Below are 27806 nucleotides of genomic sequence, written 5' to 3'. Positions count from 1 at the left end.
GCTTAAGAGGAAGAAAAGTTACTCAGATTGACACAGTAGCAGTTATGGACTACCACCATAAGCATCTTGACTGGCAAGTGAAATTTGGTGATAATTATAAAAATATGAATCATAAAAATTATTTATTCATTATTGCAAACAGGAAAGAAAGAAATCAGAATTTCTTCTCTCCCACTGCACAAATAATGACCATACCACAGATTTACATGGATGGATGTAAAATCTCTATTGCTGAGCAGTGCTTAAACAATTTCAAGGCTTTTTCTGCTTCTCACACCACCCCACCAGCAAGAAGTGTGGGGGTGCATAAGAAGCTGCAGGGGACACTCCCACAAGAAGCTGGGAGGTCAGCTGGGAGAGCTGACCCCAACTGACAAAAGGGGTATTCCATACCATCTGACATCATGCTAAACATATGAAGCTGAGTGAAGAAGTAGGAAGCGGGGTACGTTTGGAGTTAAGGAGTTTGCCTTCCCAATTAACCGCTATACATGACGAAGCCCTGGTTTCTTGGAGATGGCTGCTTGCTGAAGTAGTGATTTAATTCCTTGTTTTGCTTTCCTTGAACAGCTAGGTTTGCTTTACCTATTAAGTTGTCTTTATCACAACCCATGAATTTTCTCACTTTCGGCCTTCTGATTCCCCATCCCACTGCAGGGAAAGTGAGCGAGAGGCTGAGCTGCCTACCAGGGTTAACCCACAACAATGATTTAGAAAGAATTTCCACCCACCAATCTCTCACTGCAGAATTTGTCATATCTAACAGTTTTACTCTTTTTACAAGAGCATCTCACAAGAGTTAAGCTTTGCAATACTATGCCAAATATCGCAAAGCTACATTTACTTGGAAATTTAGCACAAAATCTGCAAGAGGATTGAGTGTTTTCCACATTATCACTAACTTTACTGTGAAAAGGAACTAAGATGATTTTAGGTGTATGTTTTTATTTTCAGTTAAAAAAGAAAAAAAATCAATTAAAAAACCCCACAATTTTTAGTCAAGTATCAATCAAATTAATATTGATCATATAAAACTTCTTAAAATATCCATCAGGTAGCAAAAATTCATATAGTTACCAACATACAAAACCCTGAAAAGATACAGGTTCACTAACTCTAATATTTATTACATAGTAATGAATTCAAAGTAAATTATACCAAAGCTAATATGACCTTGTGCAGATATGAGAAGTCATTTGTGTAGGCTCTTCATCAGATTCCAGTACTTTAAATTGTATGTGATCAGTAGAGCAAAATACATAATCCTACAGAAGAGGAGTTACTGTTTAATAAATAACATACTATTATCAAGAAGAAGAATGTCCAAGAGCAAGAGAAAGAAGATTTTCTATTAAGAAGAGAGCCTATGAAAAAGAATACAAATGGTGATAATGTTAGAAAACTGTATTTTCTGAATAGGAGAGGAAATTTCCTCTCTCTGAAAACCTAACTACACTGAAGCAAGCTATAGTTTTGGTACTGACTTCACTAGCGCCTTAGTAAAATGCTCTGTCATTTCTGTAAGTTTCCTCCTAAATTTATTTGCTCGCTTATATCAACCACACTTTTCCTCTGGGACTCTGGACAGTACCTGAGCTGTTATTAATAGTACAAGGAGAAAACCAAAACCTAAAGCTGAGGTACAACCTCACTAACTCTCAAGCAACACACCCACACTTTAAAAATCTTATTCCTTCAATAAAGAAATCAGGTCTTGATTTACTAGTGATTCATTATTTCCTAGAAAAGTACTACCACACACCAAATACTTGATCACCTTTCAAAACCCTTTCCTCTCCTGAGACATTGGGACACAGATAAGGTTGCAATCCATCCTTAAGGCTGCAAAGTCTGTTACAGACTAAGCAATTTACAAGGATTACTCCCTGGGAAAAATTTTGCTACGTTTTCACAATCCATTTGTAGCTAATATCATTTAATATTCTTGCACTTGGAATAGGTTTTTTGTGGGTTTTTTTTTTATTTGGAAGGGGTTTGAATACAGACCGTTTAAATGCTCAAAGCTTACAAAGAAAACATTGAGCAGGTTGTTCCTCAAAGTCCCATGAAAAGCTTTCTGGAAAGAGCAACGATTTATGCATGGAATATCAAGCTGTAGGTTCTATGAATTGATTAAATTGACATTTACTGCAGATCTTCATAAAAAATTGAAAATGGGAGTAGTTTAGCTAATCAATATTTCATCATCAGAAGTTCTCACAGTTCAACCTTTTGCCAAATCAGACACAGATACAGTGAGATGAATCTCTGGGGTACACATTCTTTATGTACTCATGTGGACAAACTACTACCTCTTATTTCATACAAAACCTACTCATTTAAAAGGATGTTGGCAAAAATTAAGAGGTAAAAGAATCAATAAAAAGTTAAAATCTGGTCTAGCTTGTCATGCAGAAATTGGCAAATGAAGGCTGATAGAAGGAAAAATACAGCAATGTCCAGTCGGCACTTTCATTTTGTTCCATGGGTGAATTCTCTTTTATTTGTCTACAATTAGGTTTGTTACTCCTCAGCCATGCTTTTCCCTTATGTTCTAAATGGAGGTTGTCAAGTATATAATGAACTGATTGACAAGAGTTGACAACTTTCCTATTGTTATTCAAAGCTTATCAAGGACAAAATCCAAATACAAGTTATTTTTAAGATTACAGAGTTATTTATTTTTTTAAGGATGGCTTATTCTTATCTGCCGAAAATGGACACAGTATACTATATTAAATACATGGCAAGCCACCACTATGGACAGTAAACAAATATAAATACTACACCCAGAGCCAGTTTGAAGCTTCGTTAGCAGTATAGGAGAAAATCAAGGTTGTATAAACCTTGGAAAAGAGAACTCAAGTATAGAGGCATACAGGAGGAGTAAGTAATAACCCAGAATGTAAGGAGGGACTAAAGCGAAACTGAGTAAGGAGAAAGAACCAGTAAGATTGCAAGCGGATTTGGAGGCAAGGTAGCTGGAAAACAAAAAGTGGTTTTTACTATTGGCTGGAGAGGAAGATTTGGAAGGGTCGCCAGGATTTTAGTGAGCTACAAGTGGAAACAGGAATTTCTGCATTTTGTCAAGTCATTCCCTATCTGGAGCATCATTTCCAGATCCATTCCTTAAAACACAGGGAATCTCATTTCTGTTCATTCCCTCCATGTCCTCATCATCTGTAGTCACCTACATCTGTCACAAACACCCTGGAAAACTGGCTTCCAGGGGAAATGGTATTGCAAAGACCTGGCGGAATTTCCAGGAAGTGCAGCTTTAACCTCCTCCTATGGCCAGAGGAGGTATGCTGGCTCCTAAGGCTTTTAAGAGGTAGGAGGTGGAGGAGCTGGCACTATTACCTCCCTCCTCTCCCCCATGCCCTCTCCCCATATCCTTCCTTCCATCCAGCACATCTTGAGCTCTCCTGAAGAGGTAAGAAGCGCCATCAGCAGACCTTTCTAGAACATGTAGGATAGGGTTGTCTGTACAGGCTGGAATAGAGCATCTCCAGTTCCTTCTTTAACAGAAAAGAAATTGGATTAAAACTCAGCATTCAGGGCCATTTGATCCCAAACAGTAAATTACTTCAATTGCAAGGAATTTGTAGAAGTAGTGTATTAAATGCAGATAACCCCCTTATAAATATGCATATTATTAAAATAAAAACCAGAAATGCAAAAGAAAAAACAAAACAGAAAGTGCTGTTAGCTCAATATACCCATTTGTTACACTGTGCAGCATATTCAACCAGAAAAATACAGAGGAACATGGAATGAGGTTGGGTCAGTATCTGTGTTTTAATTTACTTATAAGTATTTAAAGTATTTTGCTATACACCCCCAAAATTTCTAAAAAAAAAAAAAAAAAAAACCCAAAAAGAAAAACAAACAAAAAAAAAACCACTTACTGGATTCTTCCTTTGCCTAATTTAAGAAGAATAATTCTACAATCAAAATCTAAGTACAGATTTTGAGAATGTAATATGTAACTCAGAAGGTGAAATGGCATTTAAAATAAAGAATTTAATGAAAACTTAGCAATAGAACCATAATCTCAAGACCTGTGTGCCTAACAGGGAGTGTCGGCCAGAGTGCAGAACACATCTCCTGGCTGAAAAATTCAAGTGGTCAAATTCCAACAAAGGGATAGCATCAAAAAGGATTTTTACCAGACTCATAGTCCATTTGGCAAATTGCTATCAAGGTCTTGCATATATAGCCAGCAAATCTGTAACCTTCCAGAGATTCAGTGCAAGCCAAAGGCATTTGCCCTGAAGCCTTCTACTATCTTTAGCTCCACACCTCTGGTAAGGAGACTTTGTTTTCATAGGATTCTTAAGAAAAGATAAATCTCAGAATAATATATATATATATATGCACTGAATGGAAAATCAGGCAAATTCGAAAAGACAACGATTGAAAATGAAATGTCAGCCTTCTGCCCAACATTGAGTTCTACTTATACAAATGCTGGTTGTAACTCTGTATTAATTCCTTGGATGAACAGATAACACTATTTTGAAATTATTTATATTTGCTTTTTGGACAAATATTTAAATAAAATGTTAAAACACTTTGCGGGGTTTGAATTTGTTTTTCAAAACACTGAGAGTTATGCATTTTAGCATTTCCTTTTAAAAAATTGCTTAAATTCAGTTCACATAATGAAACTCAGGAGAAATATTTCCAACTTAAAATTCACTCAGGAGGAGACAGCCTGGGAGTTGTTTTAAAAATCCAGTATTCAAGCAGTTTTCAGAGGAGACTGAGAAAAGAAAGTTGGGATACACAATGTTTTCCTAATTATTTTTGTGCAATATCAGATTGTAACTTTTAGCACTTTCTCAGTAAAGTGCTTTTTATTACACTAAAGTTAATGTACAGGAATCAGAGCTAACATGCACCTTATTAAATTAGTTCCAAGATTACTTTGTTAGGTGTTTCAATACAGAAGTTATTTTATATGCATTTACTTAAAATTATCTTAACAAGCACTAATTTGTATTTTTGGGTCACTAGGCTGTAAACATGTTTTCGTTTTTAGGTTCCATTCAAAGCAGCCTTTCCAGCCCATTTTTCTTTCATGCAATTTGCTTGTACATCTATATGGGTGTCTGAACCCTTGCTCAAAGCCATACATACTGGTGGTAATGATCTGGCACACTGCAGCTAGACATCTCACTCTGTGGTCACATACTGCAAAACCACGCTCTAATCACATAACTACAAATACCTTTATGGTAGTCAAACAAGCAGAGCCCAGCAGTCACAACATATTAAACTACTGCTTTTGAGAACAGATTCCAAATGTTCCTACCAACATTGTTTAGATTTTGTTATTCACCACATTATTTTATATTTCAAGGACTATCACCAAATGAATGCTTAGAAAAGAGACTGCTTATGTGGAATTTATGCATAGGAAAAAAAAAAAAGGGATGAAAAGAAGAAAATTCTTGTGATGAAATACATAGGCAATTTAAAAAAAAAAAAGTATAATCTACAAACCCATATAAATTTGGTATTTGCTTTTTCTTTTCTACATCTTTCCTTCTGACATCAGTTTGGCACTACTCAAGCTGTGTTAAAACTGACACAATTTTGTAGATTATAATCTGCAATGAGTTAGTGGTAATCTCTGAGTTAGTGGTATTTTCAATTATGAAAAAGGCTACTGAGTTAAATAATGATCTTTTTAAAGTATTAAAGTAGACTGATACTTCTATATGCAGTGCTAACCAATTGTTTATTTGGAGTCTGTAATGAATACAGGGTAAATCATCACACATGAAGCATAAACAATGTAAACCTTACCTGGTACTACTTCTATCTAACAATAACTAGAAAATCCATATTTAAAATTATGGTTGATTCTATGCCATAGATCCACTGTTTATTTGTAAAATTATAATTTTATACTTTTTTTAAATTCTGCAAAAATGGCATATTAACTTCACTTAATTTTAGCAATGATACCTGATTTAAAAAAACCCAAAAAAACCCAAAAAAACAAAAAAAAAAAAAAAACAAAACCAGAACAAACCTACAAAAGTACCAAAATATTTATTAAGTTCAGAAAGTTGACTCTAGATTTTCTCACATTCTTTGTTTTCTGGACTACCACTAGTCATAACTTAGAATCAAAGGACATAAACTGTTGGCAAGATTTGAGCTTTTTCCAGGGATTGTTTTATTCCCTAAAAAGTTACTGTTCAATTCAAAATTCTGCAGCATTTCTCCTCTTTGAAAATTTTGTCTTTGAAGTAGGGATTCACTAAATAAAATTCCACTGCCTCAGAAACTTAGAATGTTTTTTATGGATGAACAATTACTTGAAAATGTCGTTAACTCTAGATTGCTATTAGTAATAACAGCTATCAAAAGCATTAGCTACTTCTTTTCTTCGTTAACTAACTCGGTTAACTGGACTGCACTCCTGGAGTGGAGAGAAAAATGAGAATGAGCATGTTTTATTATGCTAATCAAGCATGACTGAAGAAATATTTAAACTTCAAATTTTCGAAAGACTTAGAATGCTTGACTTTACAAAAATATTGACCCACAGATTTCAAGCCCTAAATACCAAAGCAAATAAACCATAGTAACAGCTAAACAATAGAAGCAACCCAAACCATATTAGCACTAGCCTCTTGGTAAGCTTTTCTCATATATACCTTACTAGACAGTATACTTTCCATTCTTTACATATTAGGTTTCTAAAAATTATTTTAGCTAATGATTTCTATAATAATAAAATGTCCTCGTGATGTGTGTATGCACATATGTACATATCGGATCTAAGATGCTTTTTTTGACTGTAAAAAAACCCCAACTTTAACTCTCACCTAAAGTGTTTTTTAAAGTCTTAGCACTCCACAAATGTTACATGGACTACATTTTAAAAGTGCAATCTGACGGTAACAGATTGCAGAATGTAATTTTAGCTTAGTCACAGTTGCAGTAGGTTGTGATAGGGAAGGTTTTTCTTCTGGTCTGTCTTATCCAATCATTTTGATTTTTATACATTTAAGAAAGACCTATTATTCTAGGTCTGTTAACTGAAACCTGACTTCCAAATCTAACAGTTCTTTGAAGCCTCCTGGGGTTCTTCCTGTAAGCAAAAGTTCTGGAATATTTAATCAAAATTCTAAATTAATCAAAATTAATGACTTGGGGTCCTATCATACATTAAATCGGGAATAAACAGGACTATGAGGAAATAAATATTTAGAGGAAAACAAAATTGAGAGAAACCAAGAGAAAAAAATTGGTTAGATTTTCTGAAGGTATTTTCTCTAAGCTGCCAACTAGTAAAGCATCACTTGTTACCCCCTCCCCCCCTCCAAGATTCCACTTATTCTTTTCCTTGCAGGTGAAGTAAACAAATCTCAGCCAGTAGGAGGAAATAAAGGTCACTATTTGCACAATTTCCTTTAGCCATGATTCTGGAGCTCCACAGATTGTTGATGCCATAGGCAGAGCTGTTTCAAAGTGTAAAGTATAGGTCTATATCCACATGTTCAGAATAACATATCCCTAGAAGGTTTAAATGTATTAAATTTGGATGGCTGGATCAGAATAAATACATTTCAAAGTGCTCATGTATGTCCTTAAATATTCCATTAAGGAGACAATGCAGAAGCGACTATACCTTCCATTATAGCAACATTTGCCACCTACTTAGACTCTGATTAGCTGACTTAACCAAAATAAGCTTGTGTTTAAAGATAACTACATTATTATCAAGACCACAAAAATAATTGCTTTGATCACAATAATAATTGCTTTTTGAACTAATACTAATTAGGTACTCTAAATTTGCTTTCTTGTCCGAATTAGAACAACAGTACTGATGGTTGACAAACAAGAGTTGAGAAAACTTGATTACTGTCTATTAATGCAGTATTGGAGCTCTGTCTAGTTTGGCAAACAAAGCAGTGACAGAAAGATGAAGCTAAACAAATTCAGCCAAGGGAAAATGTGCAGGTTTTTAACTCAACTGTTCAAGTAATTTACCACAAGATGCAGATGACTGGCCATGCCTGGAAATTAGAAACCAGTCTTGTTTTGGTTTGCTTGTTGAGAAAGGTGTGCTGCAATTCAAGCAAGAAAACTGAAAGGATTACTTTATACAGCAGGTCTGCCTGGATGATCAGAGCAGTATCTTCTGACCTTATATCAAACCAACTATACTAATTCTGTGCACATCTCAGATGACAAATAGTTGTCTCTTCAAAGTCAACTGCAGGGTTGCCATATGTCATGCAACAGCTGTAACTGCTTCTGTACAACGGGTCTTTCACATAGAATTTTAATATTACAACAGTATGTGAGAGCTTGGCTTAGGGGCTCTTGTCTATATTAAATATTTTTGACAAAAAGAATATCTCGCAGAATATTTGTTAATGATGTCTAGGTTAAACAGGAAAGCAGAGACCATTCCATTAGAGGTGTGTGCATGTCCGCACTTCAATAACTGCTACAGAGCTTGCTCTGCCGTTAAGTCCACCATCTCCTTGTTGGATGGATATCTCCTCTCCCCATACCTTTCTAGCACAAAGACCTGCCAAAGTACTTTTGGAAATGTATCTCAAAATAATGTGAAACTGCCAGAGTCTTAAAAGAAGCAAGGCTATCCTCAAATAGCCCAACACGCAAGGCAGAAGTAGAGCTAGTGCTGTTTGGATTGGGATCCAGGCAGATCTGAAAAGGCTAAATAAAACTTCCTTACATCAAAATTCACTCATTAAGAGACAATATCTCATATCACCCATGTTATCCCGCAAGACCCTAGCTTTGCACTGAAAGGATATAGTTGCATAAACAGTTCAAAAGCAGTTATTACTTCCTAGGGTTCAGGTTTACTTATGTGACTAAGTATTGTGGCAATACAACCAGCAAAACCATTACATGAGAATGCCCAGAAGTTTCAAAACACACATCTTCGGGTTTGGATTTTTACTGAAAACAAAAGAATAAACTGATAAGAAAAATAGAAGTCATTCAACATAACCTGAAAGCAAGACCAGGAAAATGGGCTTTACATCACTAGTACTGAGAGAATTACTGTTAAAAAAAGTACCAGCACATAAAAACCAAGCATACAGTAAGAGCTGAACTTCCACATGTCTACCCTGAAGATGTCTCCTGACATGGCTATATCCAATGGCTATAATACCAATAACCTAGACAACAGTGCTGGCCGAAGCTGAACTGTAAATATTGTTACATATATCCATCTTTTTCTATGTATAATATAGACAATAATTATAGTATTTTCTTTGCACCATTTTGCAAAACTGGAAATTCATGATGATTTCATCTGTCCAAGTTTGTGAAGTATGAGTCTAAATTTGTCTAAGTTAGTGAAATATAAGTACTAAATCATACAAAATAGCTATCAAAATGAGAATAACTCCAGGTCAAAGAGTGAACGCACAGAGAAGTCATACTGTTAGCTTGGAATACTAGAAATGACCATAGAGTTGTAACAGACACAATATGAAATATAGTCTAGATGCATGAGAGCTACACTGAAGGTACATGCCACCATGAAAGTGTTCCAGTGTTCACAAGTAGCAGTAGAGTCAAGAAATTCTTATAGATGTAGATTTCATGCCTTCCCTATACATATAGATAAGTAAGGAGAAGTCTGTATAATATTATTACTGAGAAGGGGCATTATGTCAATGTTGTAAAAAAAATATTCAGCACCTAAAAAGAACTAAGATCTATCCTAATACTTTAAATTAGGAGCTTATAAATATTCATTGATTTATTTGGACAGGTTTTTTTATTAAAAGAAAAATAAAAAAATCTTCGTTTATAAAAGAAAACTGTAATTAAGGATTAACAACATGAGTGAAGCAAATACTGCTACAGATGTTTTTTAAATTCTGAGAATAAAGAATCCTTTCTCTATTCTTTATTGAGAAATGACTGAGTTACTAAAGCCTACTCGGGATTTTAGAAGCCACCACTGAAAATTATGGTGCCTAACTGAAGGTCTGGGTTCTAATCGTGGCACTGCAGTCTCTAAATTATGGTCATGAAAATTATGAAGACAAGTTACATTGGTACAAAATGTATTAGGGTTTCCACGTTGTAATTCTTTAAAGTAAGCATAGAGCTATGATAGCAAATTAGGGTGAAAGAAAACAGAATTTTCGATTCAGCACAGAATGCACTTTACAGTAAATGCTGTTACGAATTACAATTTATTTCTTGGGACTGAATAAACAGTTTTGTTTCAACAATTTCATAATGTTTACATTTTTCTTAACAGTTTTGCTGCTTTTTAAACTGAAGTATGTATATGCTTTAGAAGTTAAGATGTTGCCCAAAGCCTCAAATGACACAAAGCATTCCAGAGATCATAGGACTACTAGGTGCCTCAGCATGTTCCTTGGTTACCACAAGGTGCGACTCCACAAGAGGGAAGAAGAAACATGCTGGATTTCTCCCATCTCTTTATGTCTGCATCTTTTCATCTCCTGTTTCCTAATTGCTCACAGTGAACTAGAAAGGAGCAAAAGATTTTGTTGAATACAACCCTTCCATAGGTAATCATGAAGGTGTCCTTAGTATTTTTAAAATTAGCATTAGCTATACAGAATAGTAATTTAAAAAAATTAAAAATACACAAACATAATCATGTCAACAATGACTTGAGAGCACATGTATGCACATGCCTGACCCAATGTAGGACAGCATGTTAGCATGGGTCTGAAATATGCATTTGGAGTTGAGTATAAAATTAAATATCGTCACGAATAGGCTGGTTTCCTGAACTATGTCTACTAATTTTTCCTGTATGTTTTTCATGATTAACAGTCTCAAAACTCTTACTATGCTTACTCTTAATCATAAAAAGAAAAAGTTATAAGAATCCATTTGCCTTCAGATATATTTAATATAGAGTCTTTAATGCAAGAGATTCTCTCCTTGAAGAAAAATACAGTCTGGGTAGACCACCAGGCGACAACATTTTAAGACGTTAAACCTGTGTCTTTTAAAGGCAATCCAGATAGATATATAAAAGCTAACATGCTTCATATGCTTCAAATGCCCTCACAATAGTATAAACAATTACCTATTTCATCTACAATCAAAAATGGTCAAGCTTTAAATCTAAGTGATCTAAATTTATCCATGAAAGAAATATGGTAGGGTCTTTCACAGAGAGAAAATTTATTCGCCTTTTTTTGAAGCTCTTAATTATTCCCCCACCTCTCTAAACATAAATGATTTTTCCCCGGCCCTTCAGAACTACAGATTTTAAATTTTTTTGTATTTATTTTTGCTACTCTTTCAGCAGTGTTTCAGAAATATTCCTGTCACACCACCACAATAGGACTGAAAGAGCCAAGCAGAACATTTCTTTCACAAGCAGTATGAAAAGCAATACTTCTATGATTTTTAGTAATTTAACCCTGCTTTTATTTAATACAAACTTTAATGGTGTAATCATTCTAGAATGAAAGGAAACATATAAGAAAAAAAATGTATGAATCATCTAAAAATCTTTGTTAAAATACAGGAAATAAGGATAGATGATTTTCTTGAAAGCAAAATTCCATCACTCATTTAGTATATATATACAGACATTTGAAAAGAGCTACACTAATTTTATCTTTTAAAAAGGGAATGAATGTCATTGCTGAATTCATTCTGTCAATTATAGGACTGCAACAGGACTTGAGATTCACTGTTTTATATAATATGATTGTATGAAATAAAAAAGTTTTTTGGCATTAAAAGAGTTCCTGAAAAGAAGCTAAGTTAAAGTGAATTTAATAAACATGCTCAGCAAAACCATACATCTTCAGAAGCAGGTATTATTCTATTTTATGCATGGCAAAAAAAGTCATAAAAGTCACATTTTTTCTTTATTTCACTGAAAATTGTATCATCAAAATCAATACAAAACTCAATATCTTCTGTTTAATCTTTATGTAGGTAAACAAGATATTCAGCCACTATAAACCAAAGAAATTTAATGGATTTCAAGAAGCTACTGCATTTTAAATATTTCTCCAGTTTATGTGACGATATGCACATTTATCCATAGAAAAAATGCAAGCTCAAAAAGCCTAGGCACACACCTGGCAGGCCAGTTGATTCTAATCAGTATTTTTCATCCTTAATTTCTTTTGCCTCACCAAACCCATATACAGACATAGTTTTTTATACCTAAATACATATCAAGGATCAGATTACAAATATTTTGCTCACAGTTACTAGACAATCAGCTTTATTGATTACTGGAATGTTACACGTGCAGTTAGATATCTTTCCTTGCAATATGAGAATCATGAAATGGCCCTAAATATTCTGATTTTCCTGTACTCATATTACCTTATATGAAATAGCTTAAATGGTCCAAGACCGATACTCTGAATTTTAGTGCACATTGTATGTGTCAACTCTTTGGGACACTGTTTCATGTACATGATATAGCAAAAAATAATACATTATATTTCACTTTGTAGCCATTGGTTCTAAACTGCCCTATCACTAGAAACCATGTAATGAAAAAGAATAAAAAATTTCCTTAATTCATAGGACTTTGAACTTCTGGGGACTATTGCTGACTTACGCCTCAAAGCTATATTGTTAATGCAAACTATACAGCTGATGATGCAACTGACTTGTTGACCATTAAATATTCAGATGCTTTTTTAAAATTGAAGAAAATTTACCTTTATATCAAAAGCTCCTGGTTGACCCACTTTGTTATAAAGCTCCAACTGGTTCTTGACAGGTGTTACCCACAATATCACCTGATTTAGTTGTTGATCAAGTTCGATGAAATCCTTTAGCAGAATCTCTATTTCTTTTTGTTTCTCTGGGAGATCTTTGGACACCTGAAAAAAATACCAGAAGCCTTTTTTTTTTTAAGTGAAAAAATGTAACATAAAGCAATTTAACACTACATGCATATAAGCTTACATAAAATGTTAAAATACAAGTTTTATACATTCATAGGAAAAAGGGAAGAGTAGACCACCAATCAAATTATTATGGTAGGTATCTTGCAAGTCAGTCAAAACACACTCTTAAAAAACAACAACAAAAAAAATCACCAAAACTCATAAACAAAAACAAACAAACAAACCCCTCACACCACAAAAACAGCACACACGAAAAAACCAAACCCAAAATAAACCAAAAAGAAAACCCCAAACCCCAGCATCCAGCTTCTCATTTTTTGGGGGTAAAAAATTTATCTCAGTATACGAAGCTGTTTTAAAGGTCAATTTTTAATCAGGAAAAGCAATAGTGAAAATATGAATTGATCATTTGAATGATATCTAACCTTTCTTGACTTCATGAGTCTAGACATTTATAAGCATGTGTTTTGTTACAAGGTGTTTAGAGTTGTCAGTTGAGTCCAAATACACATGAGCAGATGCATACCATGAAGAAAAATAATGAAGAAATATATCATCAATACTGATTGGGCCACTTGTTTTCTGATTTGCATTCAAAGCAGACGGATTTTTAACTAAGCACATTCTTCTGTGCCAACAATATCAGAAATTAAGAATCAGTCAATGGCATAGTTCAAATCCAACAGCACTGAAGCACTTGGAGTAAATATAGGAACAGGTTGGAAATAAATAAGCCAACACAAAGCTCCATGCTGTCCTTCCCAGATTGTTTTCTATAGCTAGAAAGGTGAGGTGTCACTATACCACACAACGGGCAACATTGCAAACATATACCAGGGGAGAAACCATCTGTACTTTAAAAAGAAAATAAAATTCACAACGGCACATATAGGGCCTGGGCAGAGACAAGAAACAGTGGCAGTTAATTATTAAAATCAGCCAAGAAGTATGGTTAGTTTTCCATATCAAGAAAAATGAGGTTTCCCAATGCTCATGTTTTTAAGTATGTTTTTACTAAAGCAACATTCTTAAAAGTACCAAACTTGAGGTTTGGTACATAATAAAATATAAATTCCCTGTAAACAGCATTAATGGAAGCACTGCTGCTATATTGCCTAGCTACAAAAGCATTACTGCTGTGTAGTAACTTCTAATCCACCAGCTGAGAGAACGGGACCAACACAACTGTCTCATGACGTGCATATTTCTTTATCTATTTGGTTCAAAAATACTGGTTTGTTGCTTCTAAAACATACCTCTGCATATACTCCAAATATGATTTATTAGACAATACTTGAGTGATATCTGTAATTCAAGAAGTTGATTGCCATATATTAAATTATCTCCATTGTTTACTATAGCCATCCATAATATCCTATTTAGTAAAAACTGACCCATGAGCCAAATTACTTTTTCTATCTTCCTAATCTTGTTATATATAACAAAAAAATGTTTTTCCAGAATGGCACCAGATATATATATATATATATGTAAAAAGAACACCAAAAACAAAGAAAACAAGCAATTAAAAATGCATTAATTTCCCTTATGTGTTAACTCAGTATCTATGCAGACCTTGGCCTAATTTCATAGAAGATTAGTTTCATCTTTCTTGCAACTTTTGAATGTTAATCTCCAATGTTTAGTAGCTTTAGTATTAATGTAAACAAGTTCCACAGAAATACTACTGAAAGTAAATAGGTAGTCATAGACAAATAAAAATCTAAGCTGACTTCTGAAGATCTGAAATTTAAATTAATCTGCTACCAAAAAACATAAATCAAGCATATTGGGTCTATCGCAAGACAGAGCAAGAAAAACTTCATAGAGTTTGTGCAGTGAGGGAAGTATGAAATTATATGCTAAGGTATATATAGAAAGGCAGAAGATGAAATATTAGCTTTGGTGACAGACTGTGCCTCAACCTACTGTTCTTAAAAATAATTACACAAGAAAAAAAAGCAAAATAAGAGGCAAATAATAAGTAAATGCAGCCTCTTCTTCCAGTTAGGTCCTGCTCTAAAATTATAACGCAAACACAGGATTATACTCTTTTTAGTATAAAAATAAAAAAGAAATCTAGGTCGATATGAATCAGTTCATTATATACAGAAATTTAATGGCATCTATTTTCACCACAGAGATGAAAAGAAATAAAGCACTTCCCCCAAACTCGAGTTAGGGCTACAGATAAACATTTAATAAGGCAGTAACTTGTAAAATACAGGTAAGAGGTTACATGTCACTCTGTGGGAATCAGATTCTTAGATTCTGGATCGCAGGTCTCAGGGATTTTGTTTGCTTGCCCTTCCCCCCTCCCCCCCCCCCCCTTGTTTTTTTTTTTTGTTTTTGTGTATGTGTTTTGGGGATTTTTATTTTGGTGTTTATTTGACTTTTTTGAGCTCTGGCATCAAACTGTCAAGTTGGCTAATCAAACTGGAACCTGATGAGTTTAAGGTAATTACATGTTTGCCTATCAAGCTGAAGCACTGCTGCAGACTGTCTCTGGGGGAGTTTTTTTCCTGAGCTGATTCTGCTACTCACTGGAAGCATAATTTGGGAAAACTTCCGTGGAGTTCTGGACATGATGGCTGAGTGTCCAGATTTATGCCCTTTCTGTGACAGAGGAGTATACAAGGAGATTTGGTCCTCCAGTATCTTCCCTACCTTCTTACAGTCTTTCAAGCTTGTTATTCCAAGCTCCAGCAGTTCCATCTTGAGGTGGGATTCTGATGTTGATAAGACCTACAGCCATCTCACTGCCTTTCTGTCTCTGGGCTCTCTCTACAAGTTCTTGGATGCTTCCAGGGATGAATGAGCCTTGGCTAGTGTCTCACTCCAATTCTCTTTTCTACATTTTTGCTTTTGTTCCCCGTTTTCCCCCATCCTCCTTTTATCCATTCGTTATTTCAGGGTAACCATCCAGTACCTACTCAGTTTCATCCCCTTTGGTACTTATCTCTTCCGCTCCTATTTAAGACAGACTGTTAGATTTTATCAGAGGAGGGATGATGTCTTCCTCTAATGAAAATGACCAATGGGAACAGCAGGCATAAGGCAACAACTGCAGCAGAGTAAAAACAGGGCAAACAGGTGAGATGCTTTCCCCCACATCTGCCTAAGACCACAGGTCTGATTAAGGAGTATTATAGGCTGGCAAGGAAGACAAGGTGCAAAAGAAAAAAAACTGAAGAAAGGGCAACTTCAATTGGAACATCTTTCTAAAAATCTAGCTTAGCCCTTTGCATATAAATTACATATTTTTCAACTTTGCCTTATTTGGCACATGATCAACACACCTTGTTTTGCAAAGGTATGTTTTGTAAAACATACCTTGGTTTGCAACCAAAGGAAAAAAAATAAATTTGCAAGTGCAAGGACAACAAAAGTATGGATTATTCCTTCAAAGAAAAAGAAAATCAGATTTCAACATCAAAGGACTACAGAATTTCAATGATACGTATCAAAACATTAATCTCAAAGCATCCGAGGCATCTAAAATTTTGTACTTAAGTTCAAGTGTTAATTAATTTAAATTAATTGGAAGCTTAGTAGCAGAATAATAGAAAAGATTTAAGGCCTAAATTGGGAAATAGTAGAAGAGCCTAGTTTTACCAACTCACACTGGTTTTCACGATACATAATTTTATTCTAAAACTATCAGGCCATTTTCACCTTATTTATGTATTCCAATTTTTGTTCTTTTCATTAAAATACTAGAAAAACCCACAAATACATTACCAACATAGAAATCATTTCATCTCTCCAAATATGAGAATACTTACTGAAATTTTGCATATATAGTTGTGTATTTTCAAAGTAGATCTTAATCTTATTCTTTTCATTTCTTCTCCTTCTGAATTCTAAAATTACTTGCATTGCTTGTTCTATTCCATCTGAACCTCATGTCTTGGATGATCTTCCTTCACAAGAAGCCTAAATGATATACTACTGTCATTTCCACCCCCACCTCAATCTGATTACTTTGGTGCAAAATGATACATATGCCCAGATTAGCAGTATAGTCTCCTTGATCATTTTACGTGCTCCAGTTTTTCACTGCTCTTTCCGACTTTAGCTCCAGATAATTATTTTTCAGTCTTTACACATAGTTGTATGCATGCACTATGGGATGAATTAGAGCTGAGCAGACAGAAAGGAATACCGATTCTTATTAAAAGTATAAAGGGAGGAAGAAGTTGTATGAAGTATGTGATCTGATGTAAAATCACTTTCTGTGTCCCTGATCTGTTAAATTCCTTATTAATATCCAGAAAGCAGATTCAAATAAAGCAGTATAAATTAAAATAATAGTTGTGAAGTTACAGTCCAATCCTTTAACTCAGAAACAATGCTTGAAAGGAAAAAAGTTCAAATTAATTAGGTAGAGACCGTTAAGTAAGAAAGAATGAACAATGGCGAACAGTATGCAGGGGTCAGAAATGTTATTTTAAATTAATGAACTTGATAAATTATATTACTGGTAAGGTATCACTATCATTATCAGCAGCTGCAACCAAATAAAAGGAAAGACACTGAAATGACTTGCATATATTATATTTAAGTGACTGATGACTGATTTTGAATATTTCCCAGTTATTACCCAGCTGTTTAGAAATAGAAGGAGATGCATCTCCCCGTTATAACATTTGTCAAAAAAGAATATGGAGAATTTTCCTAATGGTGAATGAAAAGAAAAAAATTCTGAAATTCCAACACCCAATATTAGATAAGGTACTGCTTTCTCTTGCTAGCTGTTTCACCAATCTCTTAATAACAGAGCAGCACTCATAAATGGGTCTTATTTTGATTAATCTGGCTGTGGATTAAAATATAGCTTTCTTGATCTGCATAACATGCTAAATTATAATAAACTGCAAAGAATATGAGCAAAAGTATGTTGTGGGGTATCTGTGAAGAGCGCTTTTCTTGGATGCTCTGCTTGGGAGGGTCTCTGTTATTCAAAGCACTAGCAAAGAAACTAGACTTCAAATGTAGAATAACTGGTAGTGTCAGGTTTGAAAAAAATCACAGTTGTTTGCATAGAGAAAAAGAATGTATAGCCTTCTGTATGAACTGCTTTCCTTACTAAATGTAAAACAAGCAGCAGTTTCTTCTTTTTTCCATTTCTGCAAAAATAAAAATATTAGGAAAAAAGGAGACAGATGATTACACCGCAATCAGCCCACAGCATAACTGGACTGAAAGTAGGTTTTTATGTTGTCCAAGCCAGGACTTGGATAGTAAAGAAATAACTAGTCACAACAACTATTAAATGCAACCTTCAATCCAGATTTACTGATAAATCATAACTGACACTTCCATAACACTAGTAAGATGAGTGCATAAACCACCAATGCTTTCAGCACTGTTCAGAAACTTTTATCTAGTTAAAATCACCATCCCTAGAGCATCTACAAAAGAATGATTTAAAATGGAAGGGGGATAAGTTAATTTGTATGCATCATTTCTTCATGAAAAACAATCGGTGTAAGAAAGAGTTTCATATAAGTTTGGTTTAGGATGCCATTTAGTTAATTAACTGAGCCATTTTCATTAACAAACTCAATATTGACTTTAAAACAAAAACTACGCAATTTCTTTAAAACAATGAATACTTATGAGGCATAGTGTCTCTGAAAAAGTTGGAGACTGTATTATTAGGGGAGATGAAACTAGGCTACTAAAAATATGCATAGAAGTTTTTTATTTGCTGTGTAGCTCATGTTTCATGTTTCCTTACAAGCTGCACAGGACCTGACCTTGGCATGTGTTTTTTGGCTGCCCCCTTTTTTTTTTTTTTTAACTTCTTAACAGTGTATTTGTAATGTTCTCAAGTTTCACTTTTATTAAGAAAAAAAATCTTTTTTCTGTTTCATCTAGCTGCCTAGCTTTTTAAAAAGCAAACAAGCATTTTCCCCACCCCAATACTTTGGGGTGGGGTTTTTTTTGTTGGTTTTTTTGGTTTTTTTGTTTTTTTTTTAATGGAAATATGATTGTATGTATCACAGTCTTCTGAATATCTGTATGCTTTTTATATTTAATATTTATAACTAATTGGCATTCATTCTGCTTTCTATCTCAGGAATTCTCCTTTGTCAAGGGCATTTCTGAGCACAAGACCCTCCACCTTAAGTCTCTGCTAAATAATCTTCATAAAGAAAATCATAAAGTTCATGATTTTCTTTTATTTATCTTGGTTTCTTACTCAGTTCCAGAAATTCAAAAGCACCCACAAAGGGTTTACAGTATAATTCCTTCAGTGACTCTTAATGAAGGATATTCTGTCCAGAAAATGTTTTCTAAACAAAAGTATAATGCCCCAATTGTTCTTTCCCTGGTTTACAGTAGATAATACCATATCTATCCCTCAGGCTTCCTAAAGTCTGTGAGGCAAGCAAACTCCAGCATGCACCCTGCAGTGCTGATAGCCTGCCTGGACAGTTACCTTGAGCCTGTCAGTCAAAGCTTTTTTCCCCACGGAAAGCACAGACTGACATACAATGTTGGGAGGATAAGAGAAAATGGTAGGCCATAGTGCTGTTCAGCACAGAGCTGAGCATGCTGTTGAGGAGTTTCAGGGAAACATGACCTTACTTTACAGGGTATGATAAAGCCTCCCTGACATAGTTGAGAGCGATCTCTTTTGCATTTTGGCAAACCCTTGTAGTCCTATCTCTACTTTTGGTCTTTCCATGTGACAGTTCTTCCTGCCTGCTGTTTTGTCTCACCATCTTTTTCTACAGCCCTCCTTTTCTTTCCTTAAGATCACACATTATATGATTGCTTTACTTTCAAAGTCATGCCCAGTACTGAAAGCGTAATCAGCTCACAGTGGCAATCAGTCAATAGCTAAACTAAACACATCAATACTTTCTTCCATGCTGCTGCCTACATCTGAGAGAAGCTTCCCAGAAGCATTCACAAAACTGCCATGGAGTTTCTAAAAACTGTCATCTGCCAGAATGCCTGACAATGAAAACAAAGCCAAAAGGCATTGCAATGAAACAAATGACAAATATTTATACAACATATAGTACCTTAAAATGCAAGCTATAAACTTAGAATTGTTACTGGTTTTGCTCACACAGTTCTCTACAGGAATTAAAAAAACCCACCACCAACAAAGCAAACAAGCAAACAAACAAACCCTTAACAATTTGTTTGGTAGAGAAAATGGATATAAATGGATATAAGATTTTAACACAGCAATAAAATCAGTATCAAACAGCAATTTCTGGTTATAAGCTACATAGAACAGTAAGTTAGATAATGAAAGTATAGATAAACTATTATTTCCACAGTAAATAAACAGGGATTTATTTTGCATTTTCTTTGCACAATGTAGATAAATTACACTGGGTTGGAATTTTATTGACAGCTGAATACTTGTAGCATTTCCTAGCAGCAAAGCATATATTCTGATAATACTTACAGAAAAATAAATAATGTTGGTATTCAAATTCTAGTGAGTGATCTTGACTTTCAAGTATGTAGTGAACAGAGTAGCAATGTGGCCTTGTGAACACATATCTCAAGTCTTTATGATTCATACAAAAAGAAATAGAAATGTTTTCTTCCAGTGTATCACAGAATTACAGAATCGTTAGAGTTGGAAACGACCTCTGGGGATCGTCTAGTCCAACCCTCCCCACCAAGTCAGGGCTACTTAGAGCAAGTTACACAGGAGTGCATCCAGGTGGGTTTTGAATGACTCCAGAGATGGAGACTCCACAATCCCACTGGGCAACCTGTTCCAGTGCTCTGCCACCCTCAATGTAAAGAAGTTCTTCCTCATGTTGAGGTGAAACATCCTGTTGCTGGGCACCACTGAAAAGAGTCTGACGCCATCTCCTTGGCACCCGCCTTTCAGATATTTATATGCATTAATGATATCCCCTCTCGGTCTTCTCTAGACTAAGCAGGCCCAGCTCATGCAATTTCTCCTCATAAGTGAGATGCTCCAGACCCCTAATCATCTTTGTGGCCCTCCATTGGACCCTCTCCAGTAGCTCCTTGTCTTTCTTCCCAGAGCTACCCTGGCGATTATTATTAAATTATTTGTGGTGTCATCAATACAATCTAGTTCATCCTTACTTTTTAAGCAGGCACAAAATACCTTTGAATTTGTTATAAATTAACTACATTAGCTTTACTGTAGGTATTTAGTTGGGATTGGCCATAGAAGTCTTGCTACTTACAACTACGAATAGACATATTAATTCAAAAAGAACACCAGAAAAATATTAGAGGCTAGAGCAAATGCTAAGGGATCCTGAAGGAAATAGCTGAGAAGATCAGCTCAGCTTCAACAGTCTCCTGGCTCAATAGGACATACTTCTCAAGTAGGGATGGCATCTATCATCATAATGATGGGTTTTAAGGAGTGAAATGAATCAGCACTTGCATAAGTGATCTGACTTCAGCCTCAACTAAGGTCAGAGATAATCCATTACAGACCACATTCATGTACACTTACAAAAATAACCACCATACAGTTATCTGGTATTCTAAGGCAGTAATTAATGAATTAAAAATGAGTTAGATGCTACAGAAGTGATGAATGATAAAACAACAGGTAAACTAACTTCTTGGGAGAGAAAGAGAGATATCTAGCATCCTAGTCAGGTTTCCAGGTCCAATAATCATGGGCTTATTTTAACCAGAATATTTAAAATGTTCCCTTTAACCAAAACTTTTGAAAGAGCCAGCCACTGTAATCATTTGACATACTTGATAGTTTTTGTTTATGAAGTGTTGCAACGGAAAAGAAGAGCAAGACTAAGAGCAATAGCATGTTGGACCTTCCAGGGCTAAACCCCAACATGTAATTGCCTGAAAAGAAATTTCCAACTCATTTAACACCAGAGTGGAAAATGAATTTTCCAATATCATATCCAACCTCCAACTTAAATGCTGTGTGACTTCACAGTAATACTACAATACTACAAAACAATCAGAGAAAAGAACGAACTTTATAAAACAAGAAAATGCACACATTTATCTCACTCTTTCTATGTACATATGACTAATGTCAGTGTCTGGATATAAACAAAACTCTTCATTAAGTCCTTTAAGTATTAATAGACTTTAAAAATAGTAATAGTGGATCAGGAATTCTCATGACTACTAGCATGGTATTTATTCATAACTCTGTAGCAGGTATTATATCTCTTCTGAGGAAGCTAAGCCAGCTTTTTGCCTTTTGATAAAATGAGTAAAATGTATTAAAATTTCTGATTTGAAAGGCAAATTTAGAAATGGATATTTAAATTTCATATTTAGACTTACAACTTTCAGAAGAGTCTTCTATGAAATAATAAAATTATTTATTTTTCAAAAGTAGAAATCAGTATAATGTTGATTACCGAGGATAATTTGGACTTTTGTAGTAAGATGTTATGAAAGCAGAAATAGATACCCACTCAGAGTTTGTATCAAAGAAAAAAAAAAAAAAATAGAGTATAGTGAATAGGACTGATACAAATTTTTCTATAAGCATAAAATTTGTACAAAATGGTTAGATTTTACTATCCCTAATTAGAAATATCACACTACCACAAACATCCCAACTGATATTCATAGATACTTTGTGGGTTTAAGAAAATTAAACCATGTGTTCCTTACTATTGTTTTAGATGGAGAGCTCCTATTAAGTACATTGGGGTTTAACTTGATAAATGATGTAGAACATAGAGAATTATTCAGAAAGATCTTACTAGTAGCACACATTGTGGAAACATCAAAAGATAAGAGAAAAATTCCTTTCCACTTCATCCCACTGAACACAAACCTAGTCTTGTCAAATGTTGCAAGTCTTGTGTTCTTTTTCTTTTTGCAAAACCCTTCCAAAATTTGTTGCCCATCTTTCATGTGAAGTGGGGGAGGCTACAAAGACACAGCAGTCTAACAATTTGTCCTCTTTCCTTCTGAGAAAGTCACAGTAATAATTAAGACAATAAGGAATAATTTGGGTCACAGAGATTGCTGTTGGGGTGACTATGGGGAACAGAAGGAGAAGAAGGAAAGAGTCAATATATAACCAAGATGTATTATTTCAATATCTGCTGCAAGAAACTCATTAGAAAATGTGCACAATCAGCTTGTAAGGAGCTCCTTTCCTCTAAGTTTTTACATGTTGATGAGTAACATCTCTGGAAATCCACAAATAATACCATGATGAATTTCCAAGTTATATATATTTGACTTTAATTATATTTATTATGGCTGCTGTCATTTATTGTTAAGCCTAAAACACAGCTGGAAAAACAAAACTAAAGTGAAATAAACAAAGCTAGAATCTAACACGAATAAAGAAGAAAGAATCCTAACTGTTCTAAATACACTCAAAAAACTTGTCTTAAAGGAAAAGAGCAGTAAATACTCAATAGTATGTCACAAGAGCCCTTGATATTTTGTAATTATTGTCTGATTGCTGTGAAAACATTTTGAATATTGTAAATTTTTCCTTGAAAGGACTTCCAAATGTCTAATCCCTTCAAATGAGAGTAAACAATTTACTTTTGTAGGAGAGTATTTATTAATACTTAACAAGACAAAGAAAATTGATGGTGTCACTAATAAAAGAGAGCAATCATATATTTCTCTGCAGGATGCCTAAATAATGTAAACCAGCTTTATTAACCACTTCTACAATGCTTTGAATGTTTGGAATGTTTTAATATGTCCAAGTAATTTAATTTTACAATATTACTCTAGGATTTGGAGTTTTGCATAGGAAAACAGAGCAGCTGGAAAAATTAAATAACTTCCCTGGCTTTTCCAGTCCATAGAAAGTGACAAGATCAAAATGGTCTCTGTAAAGTATCGTACCCAAATATACCATCAGAGATTTACAGCACTAAAACCTTCCTTTTTCTGATGCTGTGCCACTGCACATATTTATTCATAGTGCTTTATTGGTGGGACACATAACTTTTTCCTTAATTTTCACTTTCGTGTTTATAAATGAGGAAAATACATATTGGAGCTTGTATCTTAATAAATGAAAAATAGACCAATGTGCAAAGCACATGTAGGGGAGCAGAGAAGGAGGCTGTTTATCTTCACATTATGCAAGCTTGGCTACCCAAGTTGAAATGATGGCTTTTGGGGTTTCAAGGAAAAAGGCTTCTCCAGAAAATGCTTCAGGCTACATCTAACCTGCTGGATGCTGAAGTGGTCCTGAATGCCCAGAGGAGAGTGCATGCCCTGAACATATCCCAGCCCCACACTGCGATAAGGCCTAACTGTGCACAAGATGTCGCCTTTGTTTCCATAGGAAGGAAGCCTAGGCTTGGGATCAGACTGAAGCTCTGTGTGTGCTCTTGTCAGGCTCCCACAACGGGGGAACCAGGACCCTCTGCAACACTGCAGCATAAACATGCCACTCTCCGCAGGAGAAACAAAAAAGCTATAGCATGCAACATACCAAGTCTAACTTAGGTTAAATCAATCTGCATCCATTTTTACACATGAAATCGTCCCATAAGAAAAATTCTTTCCTCAATCAGCTTTTGTTTCTGCTATTCAGAGAAGAAAGTGGAACTAAATGATGATGAGCTTTGCCAATTCACTTTATTGTCCATGAGACTCACTGGTTTGAACACAGGCCAGATGAACTGGTCTGGTAGGCTACATTACCTACACAATAGGGATGACCAGCATCTTTGTGGTTAAAATATCATAATATAATTTGGGAGGAGGATTGTTTGGGAGGGTTTCTTATTTTCTTAAAAATAACACATTTAAGTTGCGTCTTTATCAAAATTATCTCCTTTGAAGGATGTGAAAACTCTCTGCATTTCCTTTCTACCCCTTTATATTACATGACAACACTTTATCTTTCACTAAAGCCTGGGAATTTCTTATGCCTTTTTTAAGTGAATGACCCTTCAGTCTTCAGTGCTTGAAACTGTACTTCAAGATGGCAGAACTTCCCCCTCCACTCCCTGACATAGGAAGCTTTGTGCTGAAAGTTTCCATGGATTCTGGCGTAGTTTTTATATTTTATAGTAATTTCTAGATTTTTCCTCTTTAAACTTGTCCAGATACCATTTGAGATGATGCACATTTTTTGCTTGCTACCTGTTCTTCACTGATATGATCTTCTCTAGGTATCTGATTTCAGGCATTGTCAGACGGCTAAATGGACATGGTCAGAGGGTGTATGGATCTTTTGTTTGTCCCAGATCATCTGCTGGTATGTTCCCATGCAAAATGAAATAAAGAGGGTTCTCCCTTCTTTAAAATTTAGATCTTTTGGATGTAGTATGAATATAGATCAGCTCTTTGACCTCAATATCCTGTAAACTGACTTGTATAGAAGACTTCAGAAATCCACACAAAACAGCTCTAGAAACAGATTCTTACTATCATCCATCTGCATTTTGCAAGTGAGATCAAACATGCTCTTCCTAACCCGCTTCAATCTAAAATAAAGTATAATTGGCTGTCAACATATTCTACGCAGGAAGGAAGCCACAACATAATAAGAACACTATTATTATCTATATCATTTGGACCAATAGCAAAGAAAATTGTGATTATATTTTAAGGGATTTTCTGTTTCATATTTTCCACTACCTGGCTTCCTATTTAATCTGGCTTTCACATTAAGATTTTGTATAACAGTAAGGCCGCCCTGGAGGACTCATATCTAATATCCTATTTTTCTGGAACAAAAACTGCATTCTGTTATGAGTGATTCATTTTCTTCCATCTATTGTGAAAACCTGTATTTTAGCCTTGACTGTAAACATTCATGGAGCTATCATAATTCACCTTTCAAATTACACCAACAGAAAAATAGTAAAAGAATAGATGTCTCCTTATGTTTTACCATAGTCTCCAATTCTTTCTATTACAATCATTAGGACTTAGAGTATAGCATGTAAAGTGTAACAAAAACTAATGTCTGAAGCTGCTAAAGTGACTAAAAATTGCCTCTGATTGCTGAGTAGGCTTTAGGACCCAATTCCCATTGTGCTCTGTCCTCTAACACAGGCAATCCACTGTTTTCAAAATATTTAAGTATCTCACTAGCTTCATATCAATAGAGCCAGAAAACCTTCAGTACATGTGGCCTAAAAAAAACCCAGGAAAAAACCCAAAGGGGTTATTATTTTTAAATGAAGGGACATCAGCATTGTTTTACTTCTGTGTTGTGACATCTTTATTCCTGTATGCTTAGCATGGCTGGAAAACAGCAAATTATACTTCTGCGGATAGTAAATTCACCTTCTAAAATCTTAATTAGTGGTAGCTGCTAGCAACACTCAAATAAAAAGGAATAAAACCTATATATACTTGTTTCTTGGAGCTTGTGACAGTCGCATGTTTGTCCAGTAAACATACACATCAAGCTTCATTTTGCTATGCATAAGGCCATTTGTCAGCATGGCTGATAATAACATGAATGTGGACTACACCTAATTAGCAATCTATGACAAACTGTCATAGGTAATTTAGCGTAGCATAATACTTTATTACATTTAAGGCAATCAGGTCACTTTTTAATTGAAAGCAAATTCAGGAAAAGAACACCCTTCTGATCTCCAAAATACTGGGTATACTATTCTAATTTCAAATTGAAAGAACAGAAATGAAACTATAGCATTCATTTTCCAAGATCTTTTACCCTCCATCCCACAAATAACAATTGGAACTATTGTAGTAATTTCCAGTGTGAACTGGAACTAAATTATACTGACATGCTGGAAATTTGAAGTCATCACAGGTAATCTGTGAATAATTACTACTCAAGGCAAGTTACAATACATGAACTATAATCTTGTTATGACTTTGTCTTTCTGCACTTTCTGGGCCCATCTGTTTGGGGTTTTTTTCTACACTTGATCAACCAAGCTAAGATGACCTATACTTTTCCTGGTGGTACAGAAAATGTTCACAAATTATGGCCAGGTCACTCCACTCCTTTTTTTTTTTTCCACATAGTACAACAAATTGATTTGCTGAGGCAGTAAACAGTGAAATAGTCTTTTCAGTGTCTAGTAATTAGTTCTAATACTAGTTGGCAAATTAAAAGGCAGCAAAACAAAATGTCTCCATCAGGCACTTATAATAACCTTCATAATACATACAGTAGATGTTGCAAAGACTAAGGTGGATAAATGAGGAGAATGCTCATTTTGGCATCCAGCTTACTTTCGGATAATCTAGCTCATCCCTCTTGGCTGACACCAGGCCAAGAATAATATTAAAGAGTAATAAACTCCTTCCAGCAAACGTCTGATTCCATGGTTCACTAGTCTCAGACCTAATCTATCAATCCATTTACTGCACAGTAAAAGGTAAGAAAGCCATTACAGATCTGTTACATGCCCTGGCAGGTGGTATATGACAAGAACTGAATTCATCACAAACTCCAGTGCTTTGTACGGCCTTTTGCATGCTTTGAAGCACTAGGTGGTTGGCTTAGTTGGCTATCACAGCAGAAGATACTTTGAGCTTTGAAAATAAACAAAAAATATTTGATGTGAAGGCGTAAAAATGGTTATAAACCACTCCGTTTTTCATACTATTAAGACTTCTCAAAGATAGTGCTACTTTCATTTTTACAAGAAATACTGGCTTTGGAGAAGGTACAGTAAGTAAAACCAGGTTAGAATTTAAAAGTCATACTTTCAAATATGGGCTTTAATCTTCATCCTCTACTTAAACGTCTGAGGCAGCAGCCTATTAGAATCACTATTCAATAAAGTTGTCTAAGGAAATGCCATTTAAAAATTATTAATATCCAAGGCAAGAAAAACTCCTCATATATCTATTCTCAAGGTCGTCAACACATGATACAAACACCTAAAAGCAAAGACAATACAGAAGTAAAAGCAAAAAAGCTTCTTTTATGTGACTGCTCTTTCTTTCATACTCAATTTCTTTCTCGGTTTATTT

At 34.9% G+C, this 27806-nt stretch overlaps 1 protein-coding gene across 15 annotated transcripts in view; it reads right to left on the bottom strand.

Annotated features, from left to right (window-relative positions):
• The window catches only part of DMD (dystrophin), a 1118883-nt gene that overhangs the window by 385269 nt on the left and 705808 nt on the right, over window positions 1–27806 (bottom strand). For all 15 annotated transcript variants that reach the window (XM_030475728.1, XM_030475726.1, XM_030475707.1 and 12 more), the window contains one exon: window positions 12702–12866. In XM_030475728.1, coding sequence (XP_030331588.1) covers window positions 12702–12866 — 165 coding nt within the window. The remainder of the gene's footprint in view (window positions 1–12701; window positions 12867–27806) is intronic.

The sequence above is a fragment of the Strigops habroptila genome, chromosome 2, assembly GCF_004027225.2.
Source record: "Strigops habroptila isolate Jane chromosome 2, bStrHab1.2.pri, whole genome shotgun sequence".
Taxonomy (NCBI): Eukaryota; Metazoa; Chordata; class Aves; order Psittaciformes; family Psittacidae; genus Strigops; species Strigops habroptila.
The sequence above is the reverse complement of the archived record's forward strand: the minus strand, read 5'-3'. Positions and strand labels throughout refer to the sequence as shown.